Raw genomic sequence first — 14,460 nt, 5'->3', positions numbered from 1 at the left:
TCCCAGGCCAGCACCTGGCACTTTTAAGGTAATTATTAAGAGAGGGATGGCGATGTTGATCTATGCTGACCCTCCACGGAGAGATTGACAGGAGAAGGCAGGGCTGAGAGATGGAGGAAAGAGACAGATCATTTGGGTTTTCTTTTGACATTCTATGAGCTGGCTGGTTCAACATTAGTTATGTGTTCCAACAAATTCCCCTTGGGGCTTAAGCCAACTTGATTTGGGATCCATGACAGGCATTCAAAGACCTTCCTGAGTGACATGAGACACCATGCAAATTTGGGTAAATTGCATCACGTCCAGCCCTCATAGCTGCTCTCTGAGGTAGGTCTGCTTATCTATACTTCATAGAATTTCACCTTGGAAGGCCAGGTGCCTCTTCCTGAGCCTGTCACTCATCCTCGGAACTTATGGGGACCTTGAGGGCTTGCAGATGAACTTCTTAGTGTACCTTTCTGTCCCAGTGGCAGCCTTGGACCTCAGGAACTGTGCATTTCTTGTTTCAAATCTGTGTGTCCATATAGTGCCCCATCCATCCTGGCAGCACTCAGACATGTGTGCTGCATAGATAGACGGTCTTTTTTAGATTTATTTATTTATGTATCAGTGCTCTATCTACATGTACACATTTATGCCAGAAGAGGGCACCAGATGCCACTAGAGATGGTTGTGGGCCACCATGTTGTTGCTAGGATGAACTCAGGATTTCTGAAAGAGCAGCCAGTGCTCTTAACCACTGAGTCATCTCTCCAGCCCTTAGATAGATGTTCTTGCCTGAGAACTGACCCAGGATTTCAAAGCACATGTGGGTTTTCTTGCTTTGTTTCTTACTTTTACCTATTTCCTGAGGTAAGAACCAGATTCAAAGATATGATCAATGAGGACAATTCTAGCATAGTTTAAAACACACACACACACACATACACACATACACACACACACGCAAACGAGAGCATGCATGCACACACACACATGCACACAAGAGCATGCACGCACACACACACACACACAACAGCAACAACTCTGCTCCATTGAGCACTATGAGCCACATCAGGAAGGGCCCCATTTGTGATAGTGGGGAGCACATCTCACACGGCTATGGGAGTCATGATGGCTGACTCTAGCTGATTGCTAGGAGAAGCACTTTATACCGAACATGGCTTTAATCTCTGCGGCAGTTCTCACACATGCCTTTACTTTATTTTCATGCCACTGCGAACCAGGTTGGGTAAGAGAGTTCATGTAATTTATAGACACCACATGAGCCACCAGTGTTGGGACCATTTGGAGTCCTGGCCCCCAGCTGCTCTTCCCTGCTAGAGATCTTTACTTTCCTTCTGATTTGAGTTACTGAAAGCTGTGTCAGAGTTGTTTACCAGCTCTGCTTCACGAGCACGTGTTGCCTTGGCCTTGAGGATCAGAGGATAAGGTTTTCACCTGTTGGACCACCTGATTGTTCCCCTAAGTCTCTTTAAAATTTCCACCCTCCCTGTTGGGACCATTTGGAGTCCTGGCCTCCAGCTGCTCTTCCCTGCTAGAGATCTTTACTTTCCTTCTGATTTGAGTTACTGAAAGCTGGGTCAAAGTTGTTTACCCAGCTCTGCTTCACGAGCATGTGTTGCCCTGGCCTTGAGGATCAGAGGATAAGGTTTTCACCTGTTGGCCCACCTGACTGTTGGGTGTATAAGCCTCCATGGTGCTACTGAATACCAGTGACTAGAGGTCCGTGTCTCTGTCTCTCTGTCTGTGTGTCTTTGTGTGTTTCATTCTCTAGCCCCTTGCCCGAAGCTCGCGAACTGTATGGTAGCACATAGAGCGCAGACAGGCATTGTGTGCTGTACACCAGCATCAAGTCCATAGCTGAAGCTGAATTGTGGCCATGTCTGGGAAGACCTGATGTTCTGTGTGGTGAGGGAAGAAGGGGTCTGTGGCTACTGCAGAGGCAAGAGATGACGCCAAACAAAGGGCTGGTCCACCAGAATTCTTTCAGCAGGAGGCTCCTGATGAGGTGGAAACTGTATATCTGGGGTCTGCCTAAGCTGATATGACCCCTCTCCAGGGCTGTTCCAGCTTTCCTGGCTCCACTGCTCTCTGAACATAGAGGTTTATTGTGGCCCAGCCACCACACCCGCTGACTCCCTAAAGACCTTTGGGTTTACCAGTAGCCAGTCCCCACCCAGCTGCTGGAATCACCACCATCCAGTCCCAACTTGAGTGGAGAACCAAGTCCTACTGAACTTCTCTCCTAATCACTCATCAGAACACCCTTTAAGGCCCACCCAGGCTGCTGCTGCTCTCCCTCAGCCCCTCACCACGATCTGGGCTCCCTCTTCCTCCCTAACAACCCCAGGAGGAATTTCACACAACTCAGTGCTTGGTCAGCTTAGCCCTGCACTTCAGACCAGTCCCACTCTGCAGTGCAGATGAGCCATGGAGCCATGGGTGTCGGGTTCACGACTTGTAAAGCAGGGGAAACAGGAGTGGGTTGCTAAGTAACTGTCCTGTGGTCCATGGAGCACCAGCTCTAGAAGAAAGCTAAGATGTAACAGCCTTCCCCTTGACTTTGCTCCTTATCCTCCCAACAGCTATCCGAGCTAAACTTCAATTTAGCCTCAATTCCCAAAATAAGGAAAAGGGGCTGGAGTGGCTGAGGCTTAGTGAGCAGTGCCTTCTCATCTGGTCTCAGCAGCACCACTCACACGGCCCCACTGGTGCCACGTCCACAGCAGTGACTGCCGTGTAGTGACAAAATGCTTCTGCGCTGGCTTTTGCCTGCTGAAGGATTGGGGTTAGAGCTTCCTGGAGCGAAGCCCCAGGTGGTCCCCCTGGCAATCAGTGGTCGAGATAGGACCTGATGCCATAGGCAGATCTCGTATCTGGAGATGGCCCTGAGAGCGAGCCCTCCTGACACCTTGCCTGATCTTTCTCTGTATTTCTTAATTTTCTTGTTTATAGCTGACCGCTTACCAAGAGATCAAAGTACGTCCTTGGCTTGGCTCCACCGTTCATTAAAGCAGTCCTTGAGGAAATAAAGTATGCCCCACGCCACATGAGCCTGGGAAACTTTATTAATTATGAAACAGAAGCGGCTAAAGTTGATATGTTATGAGGGAATTGTCATAGTGAATCAGATTTAGAGAGAAAAGGAGAGTTAGAGAAAATTCCCCTTTATGGAAAGATTAGCTAGATCTCAGAAGCCCTGGTGTCTTTATAGTAAGAAGGAAAGAAAGGAAATTATTGAAAACATGAGACCAGCTTTAATATATTGGTATAGGAACTATCCTGAGAAAATGAGAAAACTATTAGGGAATATGGAGCAAAGAATAAAAAACTATATAGATGGAAAGCTAAACACAGGACCCTGGGAATTGGTCTCCCACGGTAGAATGTAAATAATGGTGTGAGACAGAATTCTAAGAGACAAAACAAAACTAAAAGTCCTTGCCAACATCTTGAGCACGTATTGGGGATCACGTTGAAAGGAGCACGTAGAAGAAGCTCTATTTTGGTTATGCTTAATCTTGATTTATGTCTGGAACCCTGAGTGGGGTGATGCAGTGAGCCTGCCAAGTCCTTTGATCTGTTTTGTACAAAAACTGAAGCTTTACAGAAGTAAAATTGCAGCAGATTTTCACTACACAGTGTGTCTGTCTGTCATTCCCTTGCGTCGTATCCTGGCTATCCTATCCTTCACCCTGTTCTCCCATGGATAGCGGTCTCCAAGAGGGACGGTCCGTGGCACACTGGGCTAAAGCGAGGATTACTCAACTGCTTAGAAGTTCAAAGTGTTTAAGATGTTTACAAACACATTTTTCCTTTCGCTTTCTTTCTGCTTCACAGCTGTGAGCTGTTGAAGGTCATAAAGCTTATGTGTGAGGAAACATGGGCTAGGAGATGAGGTGGCAGAATCTTGAGTTCCATAGCTGGTGACTGAGCCATGAAATTTGGCCCCCAATCCCACAGCACCTTCCTCTATTCCATTGCTTGGGTGCAGAGCCCCCCTAAGGAACAGTCTTAAGGCAGGAGTGCACAGCAAGGTGGGGTAGACATCACAGGTCACGGATCCTGGAGCAGGGATGACTCACAGTCTTGGTAGACAGGAGGACTGTGGACAGGTCTGGCATGGGTCAGAGGCTTTTAGCAACAGCATCTTGGGGACCCTGGCCAGTGGCACCATCTGGGTACTACCTCCTTGTGTGCCTATGGCTCACAAACTTCACAGTACTGCTGCCAGCAGAGGCCCTACCCATGATCCACTAGAACTGGGGAAAGAGGTAGGGTCGGGCCTTCGTGTGCCATTCCCACTATATTAGCCACACGTCGGCTAACTGGATCTACACAGCATCCTGACCTCTCTGACCTCCTGTTCCCATCCATAGACCCACCAGAGCAGATGAAACAGAGAGTGTGGGAATGTCTGGAGCATTGGAAGACCTCCAAGGACTTTGTTCACTGCCTTAGGCAATGGCTGTGCTTCCCTAGTACCAAGAGCCCAGAAATTACTGCTCTGGACCTGGCCTTGGGGAAAAGGAAACACCAGAACTTCCTCCTAACACCACATACCTTCACAGCACCACGTGGATGTCGCCAACAAGGCCTTCTGAGATTCTTACTGAAACATCGGTGTTCTAACAAGCTCTTTGTTGGGGACACTAGGCAGCATGGGAAGGAATGGGTGGGACCCTTCTTAGGAGTGTTACTCTAACCTCAGTGTCTGAGAGAATTTCTGGGTCTTGGTGAATCCACTCTCTAGTTTCTGTAAATGTTGAGTAGCTACTCTGTATGGATGGCAAGGTGACCACAAACACACAGTTTCTGTTCACTGGGACACATTTCATGGAATTCTCCCTCTACTCCTTCTCCCCAGCAACCATAACATTCAAGGTCATCCAGCTAGCAGTGGGAAACTCATAATTCAAATTCAGACATGAAACTTACAGAGACTGTCTTGCTCCCACTCACCTCAGCACCCCCCCCCCCCACATGAGACTGTTGTTATCAAAAAGGAGACTGAGAAGACATTGGGGCATGAGGTGGAGTCTGATAAACTAAACTGCCTAGAGAAGGATTCATGGCATAAATAAGTTAGCAATGAGGCAAACAGAGTGAAGTGGATCTGATGGAGAGGGCCTGGGTGGGAATTTAAATGGTGTGTGTGTGTGTATGTGTATGTATATGTGTGCATATATATGTGTGTTTGTGTGTGTGTGATGTGGGAAATCCTTCTGTATATGTGTTGCTTTTATTGATTAATTAATAAAAGCTGTTTCGGCCAGTGGCCTAGCAGAATCGAGCTAGGTAGGAAAACTGAACTGATTGCTGGGAGAAAGAAGGCAGAGTCAGGGAGATGCCATGTAGCCGCCACCAGGGACAGACGAGCAGGAACCTTGCTGGTAAGCCACAGCCACGTGGTGATACACAGATTAATAGAAATGGGTTAAAGTAAGATGTAAGAGCTAGCCAATAAGAAGCTAGAGCTAATAGGTCAAGCAGTGATTTAATTAATACAGTTTTCTGTGTGGTTATTTTGGGACTGAGCAGCTGAGAACAAACAAGGGGACTCTTACAACATGTGTGTATGTGTGTATGTTGTACATGGGCGCACTGTTGTGTGATTGCATGTGGAAGTCAGAATTATAATTCAGGTAGCTTCCATCATTTTTGAGACAGGGTTTTTCATTGGTCTGGAGCTTCGCCATGTCAGCTAGACTAGCTGGCCCGCAAGCTTCCAGGAGCCCTCCCGTCTCAGCCTCCTGTCTTGCAATCCCCAGGATGACAAGAATGTGCCCTGAGTTTTTGATACTTAATCTACTGCAGTCTTATTGGTGAGAGGAACAACCTGAAATTCCCCAAGTGTCCATCAGTCATATGGTGAAAGACATCCTGAATGTCTTCAGTCTGTGCTTCTGTGGAACAACCCCTAAGTCTCTGCTGGGTTTCTCCAGTTCTCCAGACCATCCCCCTCCCTGCTCTATGCTGGCCTCTTAAGCATCAGTGACGCACCTTGGTTTCTTGCAGCATAATGGAGGGTGGGAAGACAGGGCAGTCAGGATATTTCTGCCCTGCTCCCCTCACTTGGGTACTGCCCAGTTTCTGCCTCATTTGTCCTGTACCACCCAATAATCCTGGATACTGATACTCTCTCTCTTCCCTCTGCCCATTCGGCAGTAAAGCCTCTACAGTTAAACTGTGTGGAACCCTGTTGCCTGCTGGGAAACTGATAATGATGCAGGTGCCACATTATTATTATTATTATTATTATTATTATTATTATTATTATTATTATTATTATTATTATAGAAGGGACAACCCCCAAACAGAAACAATGCCCGGACTGACCTCCCAAGAAACTTTCCGATGATCTTCACCATTAGCGTCCCCACCAGGCCACCAATCGCGAATATGGACACAGTCACAGACCAGAGCAGGGTCAAGGTATTGGGGTCTATGGGATGTCCATGTCTTCTGTACCAGGTTGCATTGTAAAAGGCCTTGATATACTGGAAACAAACGAGAGGAGTTATTTCCTTCTGCTCTGCCTGTGCTGGAAGCGAATCAAAAGGGTCTTTACAGGACTGGTTCATCATGTTCAGCCCCTCGCAGAACTCTGCACTGGGCCTCACTGGGTTCTTCTAACAAATATAGGGAATGGTCCTTACAGTGTGACTCTTTTGGGGAGTGTGAAGCCTGGGTGTCAAGCAGATCTGGACCTAAACTCTGACATCACTATGCAGTGGCAACAATGTGGAGGCCCAAAGAGGCCAAAGGTCAGAGAGTTTGGGACTTGTTTCTAGTTCATTCATTATTTTGCTTCCACTTCAAACAAAGCTCCCACATAGTTGTAAATCAGTGTTCTGCTCTCTTAAGGCTATTGTCAACAGGTGTGGCTAGTTGCCAGGCCTTGTGCTCCTGGAATAGGGAAGTAGTTGGTTTCTACCTAAAAGTCTAAGGACCCAACTAAGTTCCAGTTCTCTTTATGGAAATAACTTGGGATTCCACCCAGGGAGTGGTTTGCCTGCAGTGTTTGGTCAAGAAGTGAGGCTGGGGCATGAACATGGTGAACATAGACCTCCAATTGGTCTGTTCATTTCCTTGTATCATGTTAATACAGTCTTTTGTCTTACTCCTACCTTTTGGGGTCAGGGGTATTTTAAGCAGTTGGGAATTAAACATGGGTGAATTTTCAGTACTCACTGAGAAATTCCCTCCTAATACTATCCTATATGTTTCTCCATTTTATTATTTTCATTCACATCTTCGTGTTCTTTACTATATTTCTAAATCCCCACGCCTCCACTCTGGAGAAAGGTACTTTTGTCGAGGCTGGCGCCGACACAACAACTTGGAAGTATGCTAAAAGTTCACACTTCTAACAGAAGCACCAGCGTGCAATAGTGAAGCTGTGTTACAGAAAAGACAATCAACAGCAAAGAAAAGTGTTCACTTGATAGTCAAAAGTCAAATCTTTTTCGCCAAAAGATACCTTCGGGAAAATGAAGAAAAGGGTCTAGTGAGATGCCTTTGTTGCTAAAGGTGCTTGCCCCCAAGCCTGAAGACCAAAGTTTGATCCCTGAAATCCACATAGTAAAAGAGGATAGAACTGAGTCTCTCAAATTGTTCCTGCCCTCCTCACATGTATCATAGCATACACCCACATACAAATAAATAAATAAGTCACAATTAAAAGTCTTTTAAAACTTGCCAGTGGTTACATATGCCTTTAATCCTAGCACTCAGGGAGGCAGAGGCAGACAGATCTCTGTGAGTTCGAGGCCAACCTGGTCTACAGAGTGAGTTCCAGGAAAGACAGACAGGCTACACACAGAGAAACCCTGTCTTGAAAAACCAAACCAAAACAAAACAAAACTTTTAAATGAAGACAAGCCATAGACCGTGTTAACATATTTGTAATGCATATAGCTGCAAAGGGAAAACGTCCACAATGCATAAAGAACTCTAAAATATCCATTAGAAGACAAAGACAGGACTAGAGAGGGGGTTTAGTGCTTAAGAGCACTTTACTCTTCCAGTGGACCCAGGTTTAATACCCAGCACCCACACCATGTGGCAGCTCACAACCAGCTGTAACTACAGTTCCAAGGGATCTGATGCCCTCTTCTGGTCTCATCAGGCACTGCATTCAGTGGTTCACAGACCCCGTATGCAAACAAAACACATATGCATATAAAAATATTTTTTTAAAAATAAGACAAATATAATTAACGATGATCAGAAGACCTGAAAAGACCCTAAACTATATTCACATGTCCAACCACAGACTCAATACCATTAGTCGAAGTGACATGCAAGCAAACCACAGTGAGATCTGTCTAGACATCCACCCCATCACCATCACTGCGGCTGCATTGGGGCACAGGCTGGTGGGCTCCCCAGTGCATTCACAGTCACACGCTGCTACTAATGTGGGCCCACAAAACCTCAACACAGCTAGCACACGTCAGTCCAGGAAAAGCTGGGTTTGACTCTCCCAGACCAAGCTCCATGCTTGTGATGCAAACCTGCCAGAGGGAAAGGATGCCGCTGACCTGGGGTTGGTGTGAGGGGCAAATAAAAACATGAAGCAAATCAGAAGTGCTGGAACGGAGCTCATACAAACTCCACTCAGACAGAGATACTTTAATAACCAGCTCAGAGATCTACTTCTAGAAAATTCCATTGCACGACTTTCCTACAGGCCCTAGGTTATACATACTCAAATGTCCATGGTGGCATTGTTCATAATAACCCCAGAACAAGAATCCCAGATGCTCATGGCAGAACAGATAAACAAACTATAGAATAATCAGAATGAGAAGCACTTCAGCTACAAACATGAGTGAGCTATGGCTCCATGCAGAGACAGACACTGACACCATGATATCCATCCAAGGAAATGAAGGAGATCACATGATGGTTCCGTGTCCACGAGTCAGAGAAGCAGAACTGAGTGTCTGCTGATGGAGTTCCACACAGGTGACAAACTCTGAAGAAATGCCTTCAATACCAGGCCAGTGGCTGTCATGGGGGATGCTGTGAGAAATGACTGCCAGTTGGTGACAACATACATTCTAGACTTACAAGCAACCTTTCATCCTGTGGGTGAACGCATGCATGAGAGACATGTTTGTGCCTTATGTATTCTTTCGTGAGTATATGTATGTAGTCCCTTTAACACTTAACAAACAGAAACAATGGAGAAATGTTCCAGGAGGAGGGAATTTGAAACCACATGGTATGGAGTAGGAGGTAGAGTAAGACACTTCACACCCAAGCATGCAGACCTGAGTTCTGTCCCCAGAATCCATATTTAAGAAAGAAATCTGGCACAGTGGCACATGTTTGTGATCCTGGCATGAGAAACAGAGACTGGTGGATCCAGCCTAACTAGCCAGCCAGTCTACTGAATCAGCACGCCCTAAGCCGAGGAGAGACCTTGCCTCAAAATGAACAAAACCAAATGGACAGCTCCTGAGAAACAGCGGAGGAGGTCGTTGACATCTGGCCTCCACACCCACATATGCACACATATATGTACATGCTCACATAGATGACGAATACACGCATGTGCAAACACACACATATCCACCCACACAATCAAGACAGCAAGGTGGGGAAAGGCTTAGGTGTTCAAAGAAGGAGAGAGTCGGTGGGGGGGGGGGGAGTGAGATAAGAAGGGCATGTGGAGATGGAAGAGTCGTAAGTGATTGAAGGATCCTGATCCTAATTGTGGCTTCCTTGCAGTTTACTATGGGTAGAGCGGGTTTTGGAGCAAGGGATGGGCATGGTGTGTTCGCATTTTCACAGGATCCCTCTGACTACTACAGGGTGGAAATGAGGGAGAAGGGAGGTAGAGAGGAACTGGGTGTCCCGTTGAGAGAAGTGTTGGGACCCGTGCAGCCTCCCAAACACCATGGAGTCCTGGACTAAACACTGGGCAGATGTGGGTGGATTTGAGACTGAACCTGGGAGTCGGGTAGACGACAGGACTTGCTGGGTGACGGGCTGCAGGTTTAGAAAGGGGGGGGTATATTGAAGAATGTGAAGGAAACAGAAGACCTCCAGGTTTCACATGTGAAAGTTCTAAAGGCTAGGGGGAAAGCATGGATGGAGGGAAGGCATCTTCTCCTTGGGAGGTATCAATCTTCTTTTCATTCTCTCTGTTCCCCAGATCTACAACCTCTTGGCTAGAACACATTATCATCAAGTAGAATATGCCCTATTGACGACGAAGTTCCCACACATTAACACACAGGACATCCATTTGCCATCATCCAATTGATTCATCCAAAAAGCAGGTGCTGAACATCGGGTCCTGAACTGGACACGGAGGTCAACCAAACCTAATCCCAACTCTCAAAGAAATGGCAGCCTAAAAGAGCTGACAACACCCTGCATCATTTAAGCATGCTCTTAGCTGCAAGTAATAGGAAACTTCTGCTGAAAACAGCTAAACAATGAGGACACTTAATTAAATGGTAGCTCACAGCAGTGGTGAGCATGGAGAATGGGTGGCCCAGTGGCTCAGGAACTCAGTCAGAATGCAGAACCTTCCTGATGCTTCTCTGTGCCTTCCATAGTTTGTCCTTATCCTAAGGCTGCATCCTATCCTAACCATAGGATGCTACTCATAGCAATTCTGTTCATGTGCTTTCCCATTGGGGTGTAGCCAGATAAAGCAATTCTGGGCCCTGGTTGATGACTCGCTACTGAAAAGAACAGACTAGAACCTTCCTTCCCATCCTTCAAAAGAAGCCAACACTGCCAACACATTGATCTTGGACTTTTGGACTACAGAGCTGTGAGACCACACAGCTCTGTTGTTCAAGTCCACGGTACTGATAATAGCAGCCTCAGCAAAACCACATTGTCTCCAAGGATTCACCAATGATCCTTTAACCAATCTACACCACCACCGGCTCACCAGGGCTGCCACAGTGCTACCTTTTGGGACCTCAGCAAATAAGTGGCCATGAGCATCCTCTCTGAAGGAATACATCTCTCTTGGTTGCTAGATGTCACATAGACATTAAGCGCTTAGTCATGTGAAGTCTCTGAATACACTAGTCTTCTTCCTATTAGAGACGGGACTCACCTTTCTCACAAGGCCACTTTCTGCTTTGGAGACTAAGAATGTCATACACCTTTATTCAGCATCCCCTCCCCCACTGGCTCCCCCCCCCCCTCCTCACCTCTCGCCCAGCTAGGGAGTGAGCCTGCAGACAAGACTCAGCCAATCTGATGCCTAAGCTTCAAATGCCACACAGATGGAATATGGCAACTTCCCAAAGCAGCTATTGGGTGGTGACCTGTGCTGGGGAGGGCTGAGGTGGATGCCTCAGGACCAGCTCTGAGTGTGGACTTGGAGCATGATCCTGGGTGGAGAACTCCCTGGCTCAACTCACTATTCTTTCAACAGCCATTTAGCATGAGTCATGGAAATTTCTTTGTGTAGCTTAAACCATGGAAACCACCAAATGACACATTGTCTCATGTTTTACCTCAGACGAATCTGGGGGTAGATCCCTTCATGTGCAAATGAGACTTTGAAATGGCAGAGGCTGTGGAAGGTTGTGAGGTGCGTGTGGGTAGTGGGCATTAGTGCTGGAACTGCTGCCTTCTGAGCCCAGATGATGCGACTCCTGTATATACACTATTAAACAAACCACAGTGGGGCAAAGTGGAACCGCTGAGCTCACTCGTACATTTGTGGGTTTAAAGGAAACCAGGGGCTGGAGAGATGGCTCGTTGGGTAAGAGCTCTTGCTGCTCCTCCAGAAGACCAGAGTTCAGTTTCAAGCCACCTGTAACTCTAGTTCCAGGTAAACCAACACCTTCTACTGACCCCAGGACACACGTGTGAGCATATACACATACACAAGAATAAAAAAATTCAAAATAACTAATAAAAAGCTTAAATCAGCATCAGTCAAGCCTTCGTATGAGCTAAACTCTGTCAGATCCTGGAAATAAAATGAAAACACCTGAGGAGCACAGGGTGTACAGGAGCAGGGGTGAGGGTGGCTGAGTCCCAGGGATGGAAGGGCTCCAGAAAGTAAAGGCCACTGGACATCCCAGGACCACAGCAATTATAAACAGGGGCCAGGCCTCCCTCTGTGGAGAAACTTGCAAAAGTAATGAATGTGCAGAAATTCTCAGGCACCCCTCCTGCCCAGGGAAAGACAAGACCTCAACACATGGAAGAGGCTGCTCTTGCTTCTGACCTTGGCCCCTATTGCAAGCCTGCACTGATTCAATTAAACTCACAAGAAGTGTAGCCACCACCTACTCTGGAGAGCCTGGGTACCTCTTTGGTAGCAATGCCCCGGGTCCAGGAATTACTGGGAGAGAACTCACAGGAGTTGGGCTTGGAGAAAACAAGTCTCTTACCCACTGAGTGTGCTGCACCTGGGAGCCTGGCGGGAGATGGGAGGGCAGACGACCACTAACTCCCGCGTGCTGCTTTTGGAGCCTGCAGAGATTTCTTGCTTTCGTTTTGGAAAATCGCACAGCAGAAGCCTCCATAGAAAACTCTAGAAACTAGAAGACCTGTAGGGGGCAGTCTGTATCCCCTACAACATACAACTCACAGGTTCCCTGAAAGCCCTCCAAAGCCCTGCCTTGTGGGCACTAGTGTGTCTTCCTGCTGGGAAGCCAGCGAAGGCCCAGAAGACAGTCTGTGTGGTCGCTAGAGCCAGGTGATGAAACTGCTTCTAATTTATCACACAAATAGTCATCAAATTTGAGGTTCCTGGGCTGCTGTCAGGGTAACCTGCAGAGTGTGACACCTCAGGCGGCTGTGGGCACGCGTGTGTGTTAAAGTGGGCTTCTGTTTTGTGTCAGATAGTCACAAGAAATCAGAGTAATAAAAACCACGAGACAGGCGCTCCGCATGTGGAACCGTGGACTCCTCTGAGAATGGGACACCTAACGTCATCGTCTCCACCACAGCCCAATGGAGGGGTGACATTTTCAGTTCTCCTTCAGAGCAGGCGAGGAAACGGATCCAGAGCCATAAAACACTTGCCCAGGCTTGCAGCATCGGCATGTGCTATCATCAGGAATGAAGCCCGGCAGCGGCCTGACACATTTTTTTCTTTTTTATTGATTTTGTTGAGCTATACATTTTTTTTCTGATCCCCTTCTTCCCCCTTCCCTTCAACCCTCTCCCATGGCCCCTATGCTCCCAATTTACTCAGGAAATCTTGTCCTTTTCTATTTCCCATGTAGATCAGATCCATGTATATCTTTCTTAGGGTCCTCATTGTTGTCTAGGTTCTCTGGGATTGTGAATTGTAGGCTGGTTCTCTTTGCTTTATGTCTAAAAGCTACTTATGAGTGAGTACATGTGATATTTGTTTTTCTGGGTCTGGGTTACCTCACTCAATATGATGTTTTCTAGCTCCATCCATTTGCCTGCAAATTTCAAGATGTCATTTTTTTTCTGCTGTGTAGTGCTCCATTGTGTAAATGTACCACATTTTCCTTATCCACTTTTCAGTCGAGGGGCATGTAGGTTGTTTCCAGGTTCTGGTTATGACAAACAAAGCTGCTATGAACATAGTTGAGCACATGTCCTTGTGGCACAATTGAGCATCCTTTGGATATATACTCAAAAGTGGTATTGCTGGGTCTTGAGGAAGGTTGTTTTCTAATTTTCTGAGAAATCACCATACTGATATACAAAGGGGTTGTACCAGCTTGCATTCCCACCAGCAATGGAGGAATGTTCCCTTTTCCTCACATCCTCTCCAGCATAAGTTGTCATCCATGTTTTTGATCTTAGCCATTCTAACAGGTGTAAGATGGAACCTCAGAGTTGTTTTGATTTGCATTTCTCTGATGACTAAGGATGTTGAACATTTCCTTAAATGTCTTTCAGCCATTTTGGATTCCTCTGTTGAGAGTTCTCTGTTTAGGTCTGTACTCCATTTTTAATTGGATTATTTGTTCTTTTGATGACAAATTTCTTGAGTTCTTTCTATATTTTGGTGATCAGCCCTCTCTGACACAAATCTTAATCACTACTTTATTCCAACACTTTTTAAAACATAATTTTTACTTATTTTTGAAATTCTGATTTATTTCTACTATGTGTTTCGCTCATATCCATCCACCTCCTACCTCCACACAGTTTCCTCTGGTGACCCCCAATCCATTACCCTCCCGGTCTCATGCCTTTCTTTCCCAAGTCTTTTTAAATTTAAGGATTTTTTAGAAGTGTATGAGTGGTGTTGCCTGCACACATGTCTGTGCACATTGGAGCTCGTGGAACTGAAGTGACAGATGGTTGTCAGCTATCGTGTGGATGCTGAGAATCTAACTTGAGTCCTCTACAAGGGTAACGAGTGCTCTTAGCTGTGGAGCCATCTCTCTAGGCCCTCCAACTGTTTCCTTTTAAAATGTGGGGGTGGGTGCATGCGTAGGGAAAAGCTCAGTTTAACCTTGGGTGTCATCTCTC

At 46.5% G+C, this 14,460-nt stretch overlaps 1 protein-coding gene across 4 annotated transcripts in view; it reads right to left on the bottom strand.

Annotated features, from left to right (window-relative positions):
• The window catches only part of Slc2a9 (solute carrier family 2 member 9), a 124,463-nt gene that overhangs the window by 87,175 nt on the left and 22,828 nt on the right, over window positions 1-14,460 (bottom strand). For all 4 annotated transcript variants that reach the window (XM_050140987.1, XM_050140989.1, XM_050140988.1 and 1 more), the window contains one exon: window positions 6,343-6,503. In XM_050140987.1, the coding sequence (XP_049996944.1) occupies window positions 6,343-6,503 (161 nt within the window). The remainder of the gene's footprint in view (window positions 1-6,342; window positions 6,504-14,460) is intronic.

Source organism: Alexandromys fortis, unplaced genomic scaffold (genome assembly GCF_014885135.2).
Source record: "Alexandromys fortis isolate MF-2015 unplaced genomic scaffold, M_Fortis_MF-2015_v1.1 scaffold_7, whole genome shotgun sequence".
Classification (NCBI taxonomy): Eukaryota; Metazoa; Chordata; class Mammalia; order Rodentia; family Cricetidae; genus Alexandromys; species Alexandromys fortis.
This window is presented reverse-complemented; position numbering and strand designations above follow the sequence as displayed.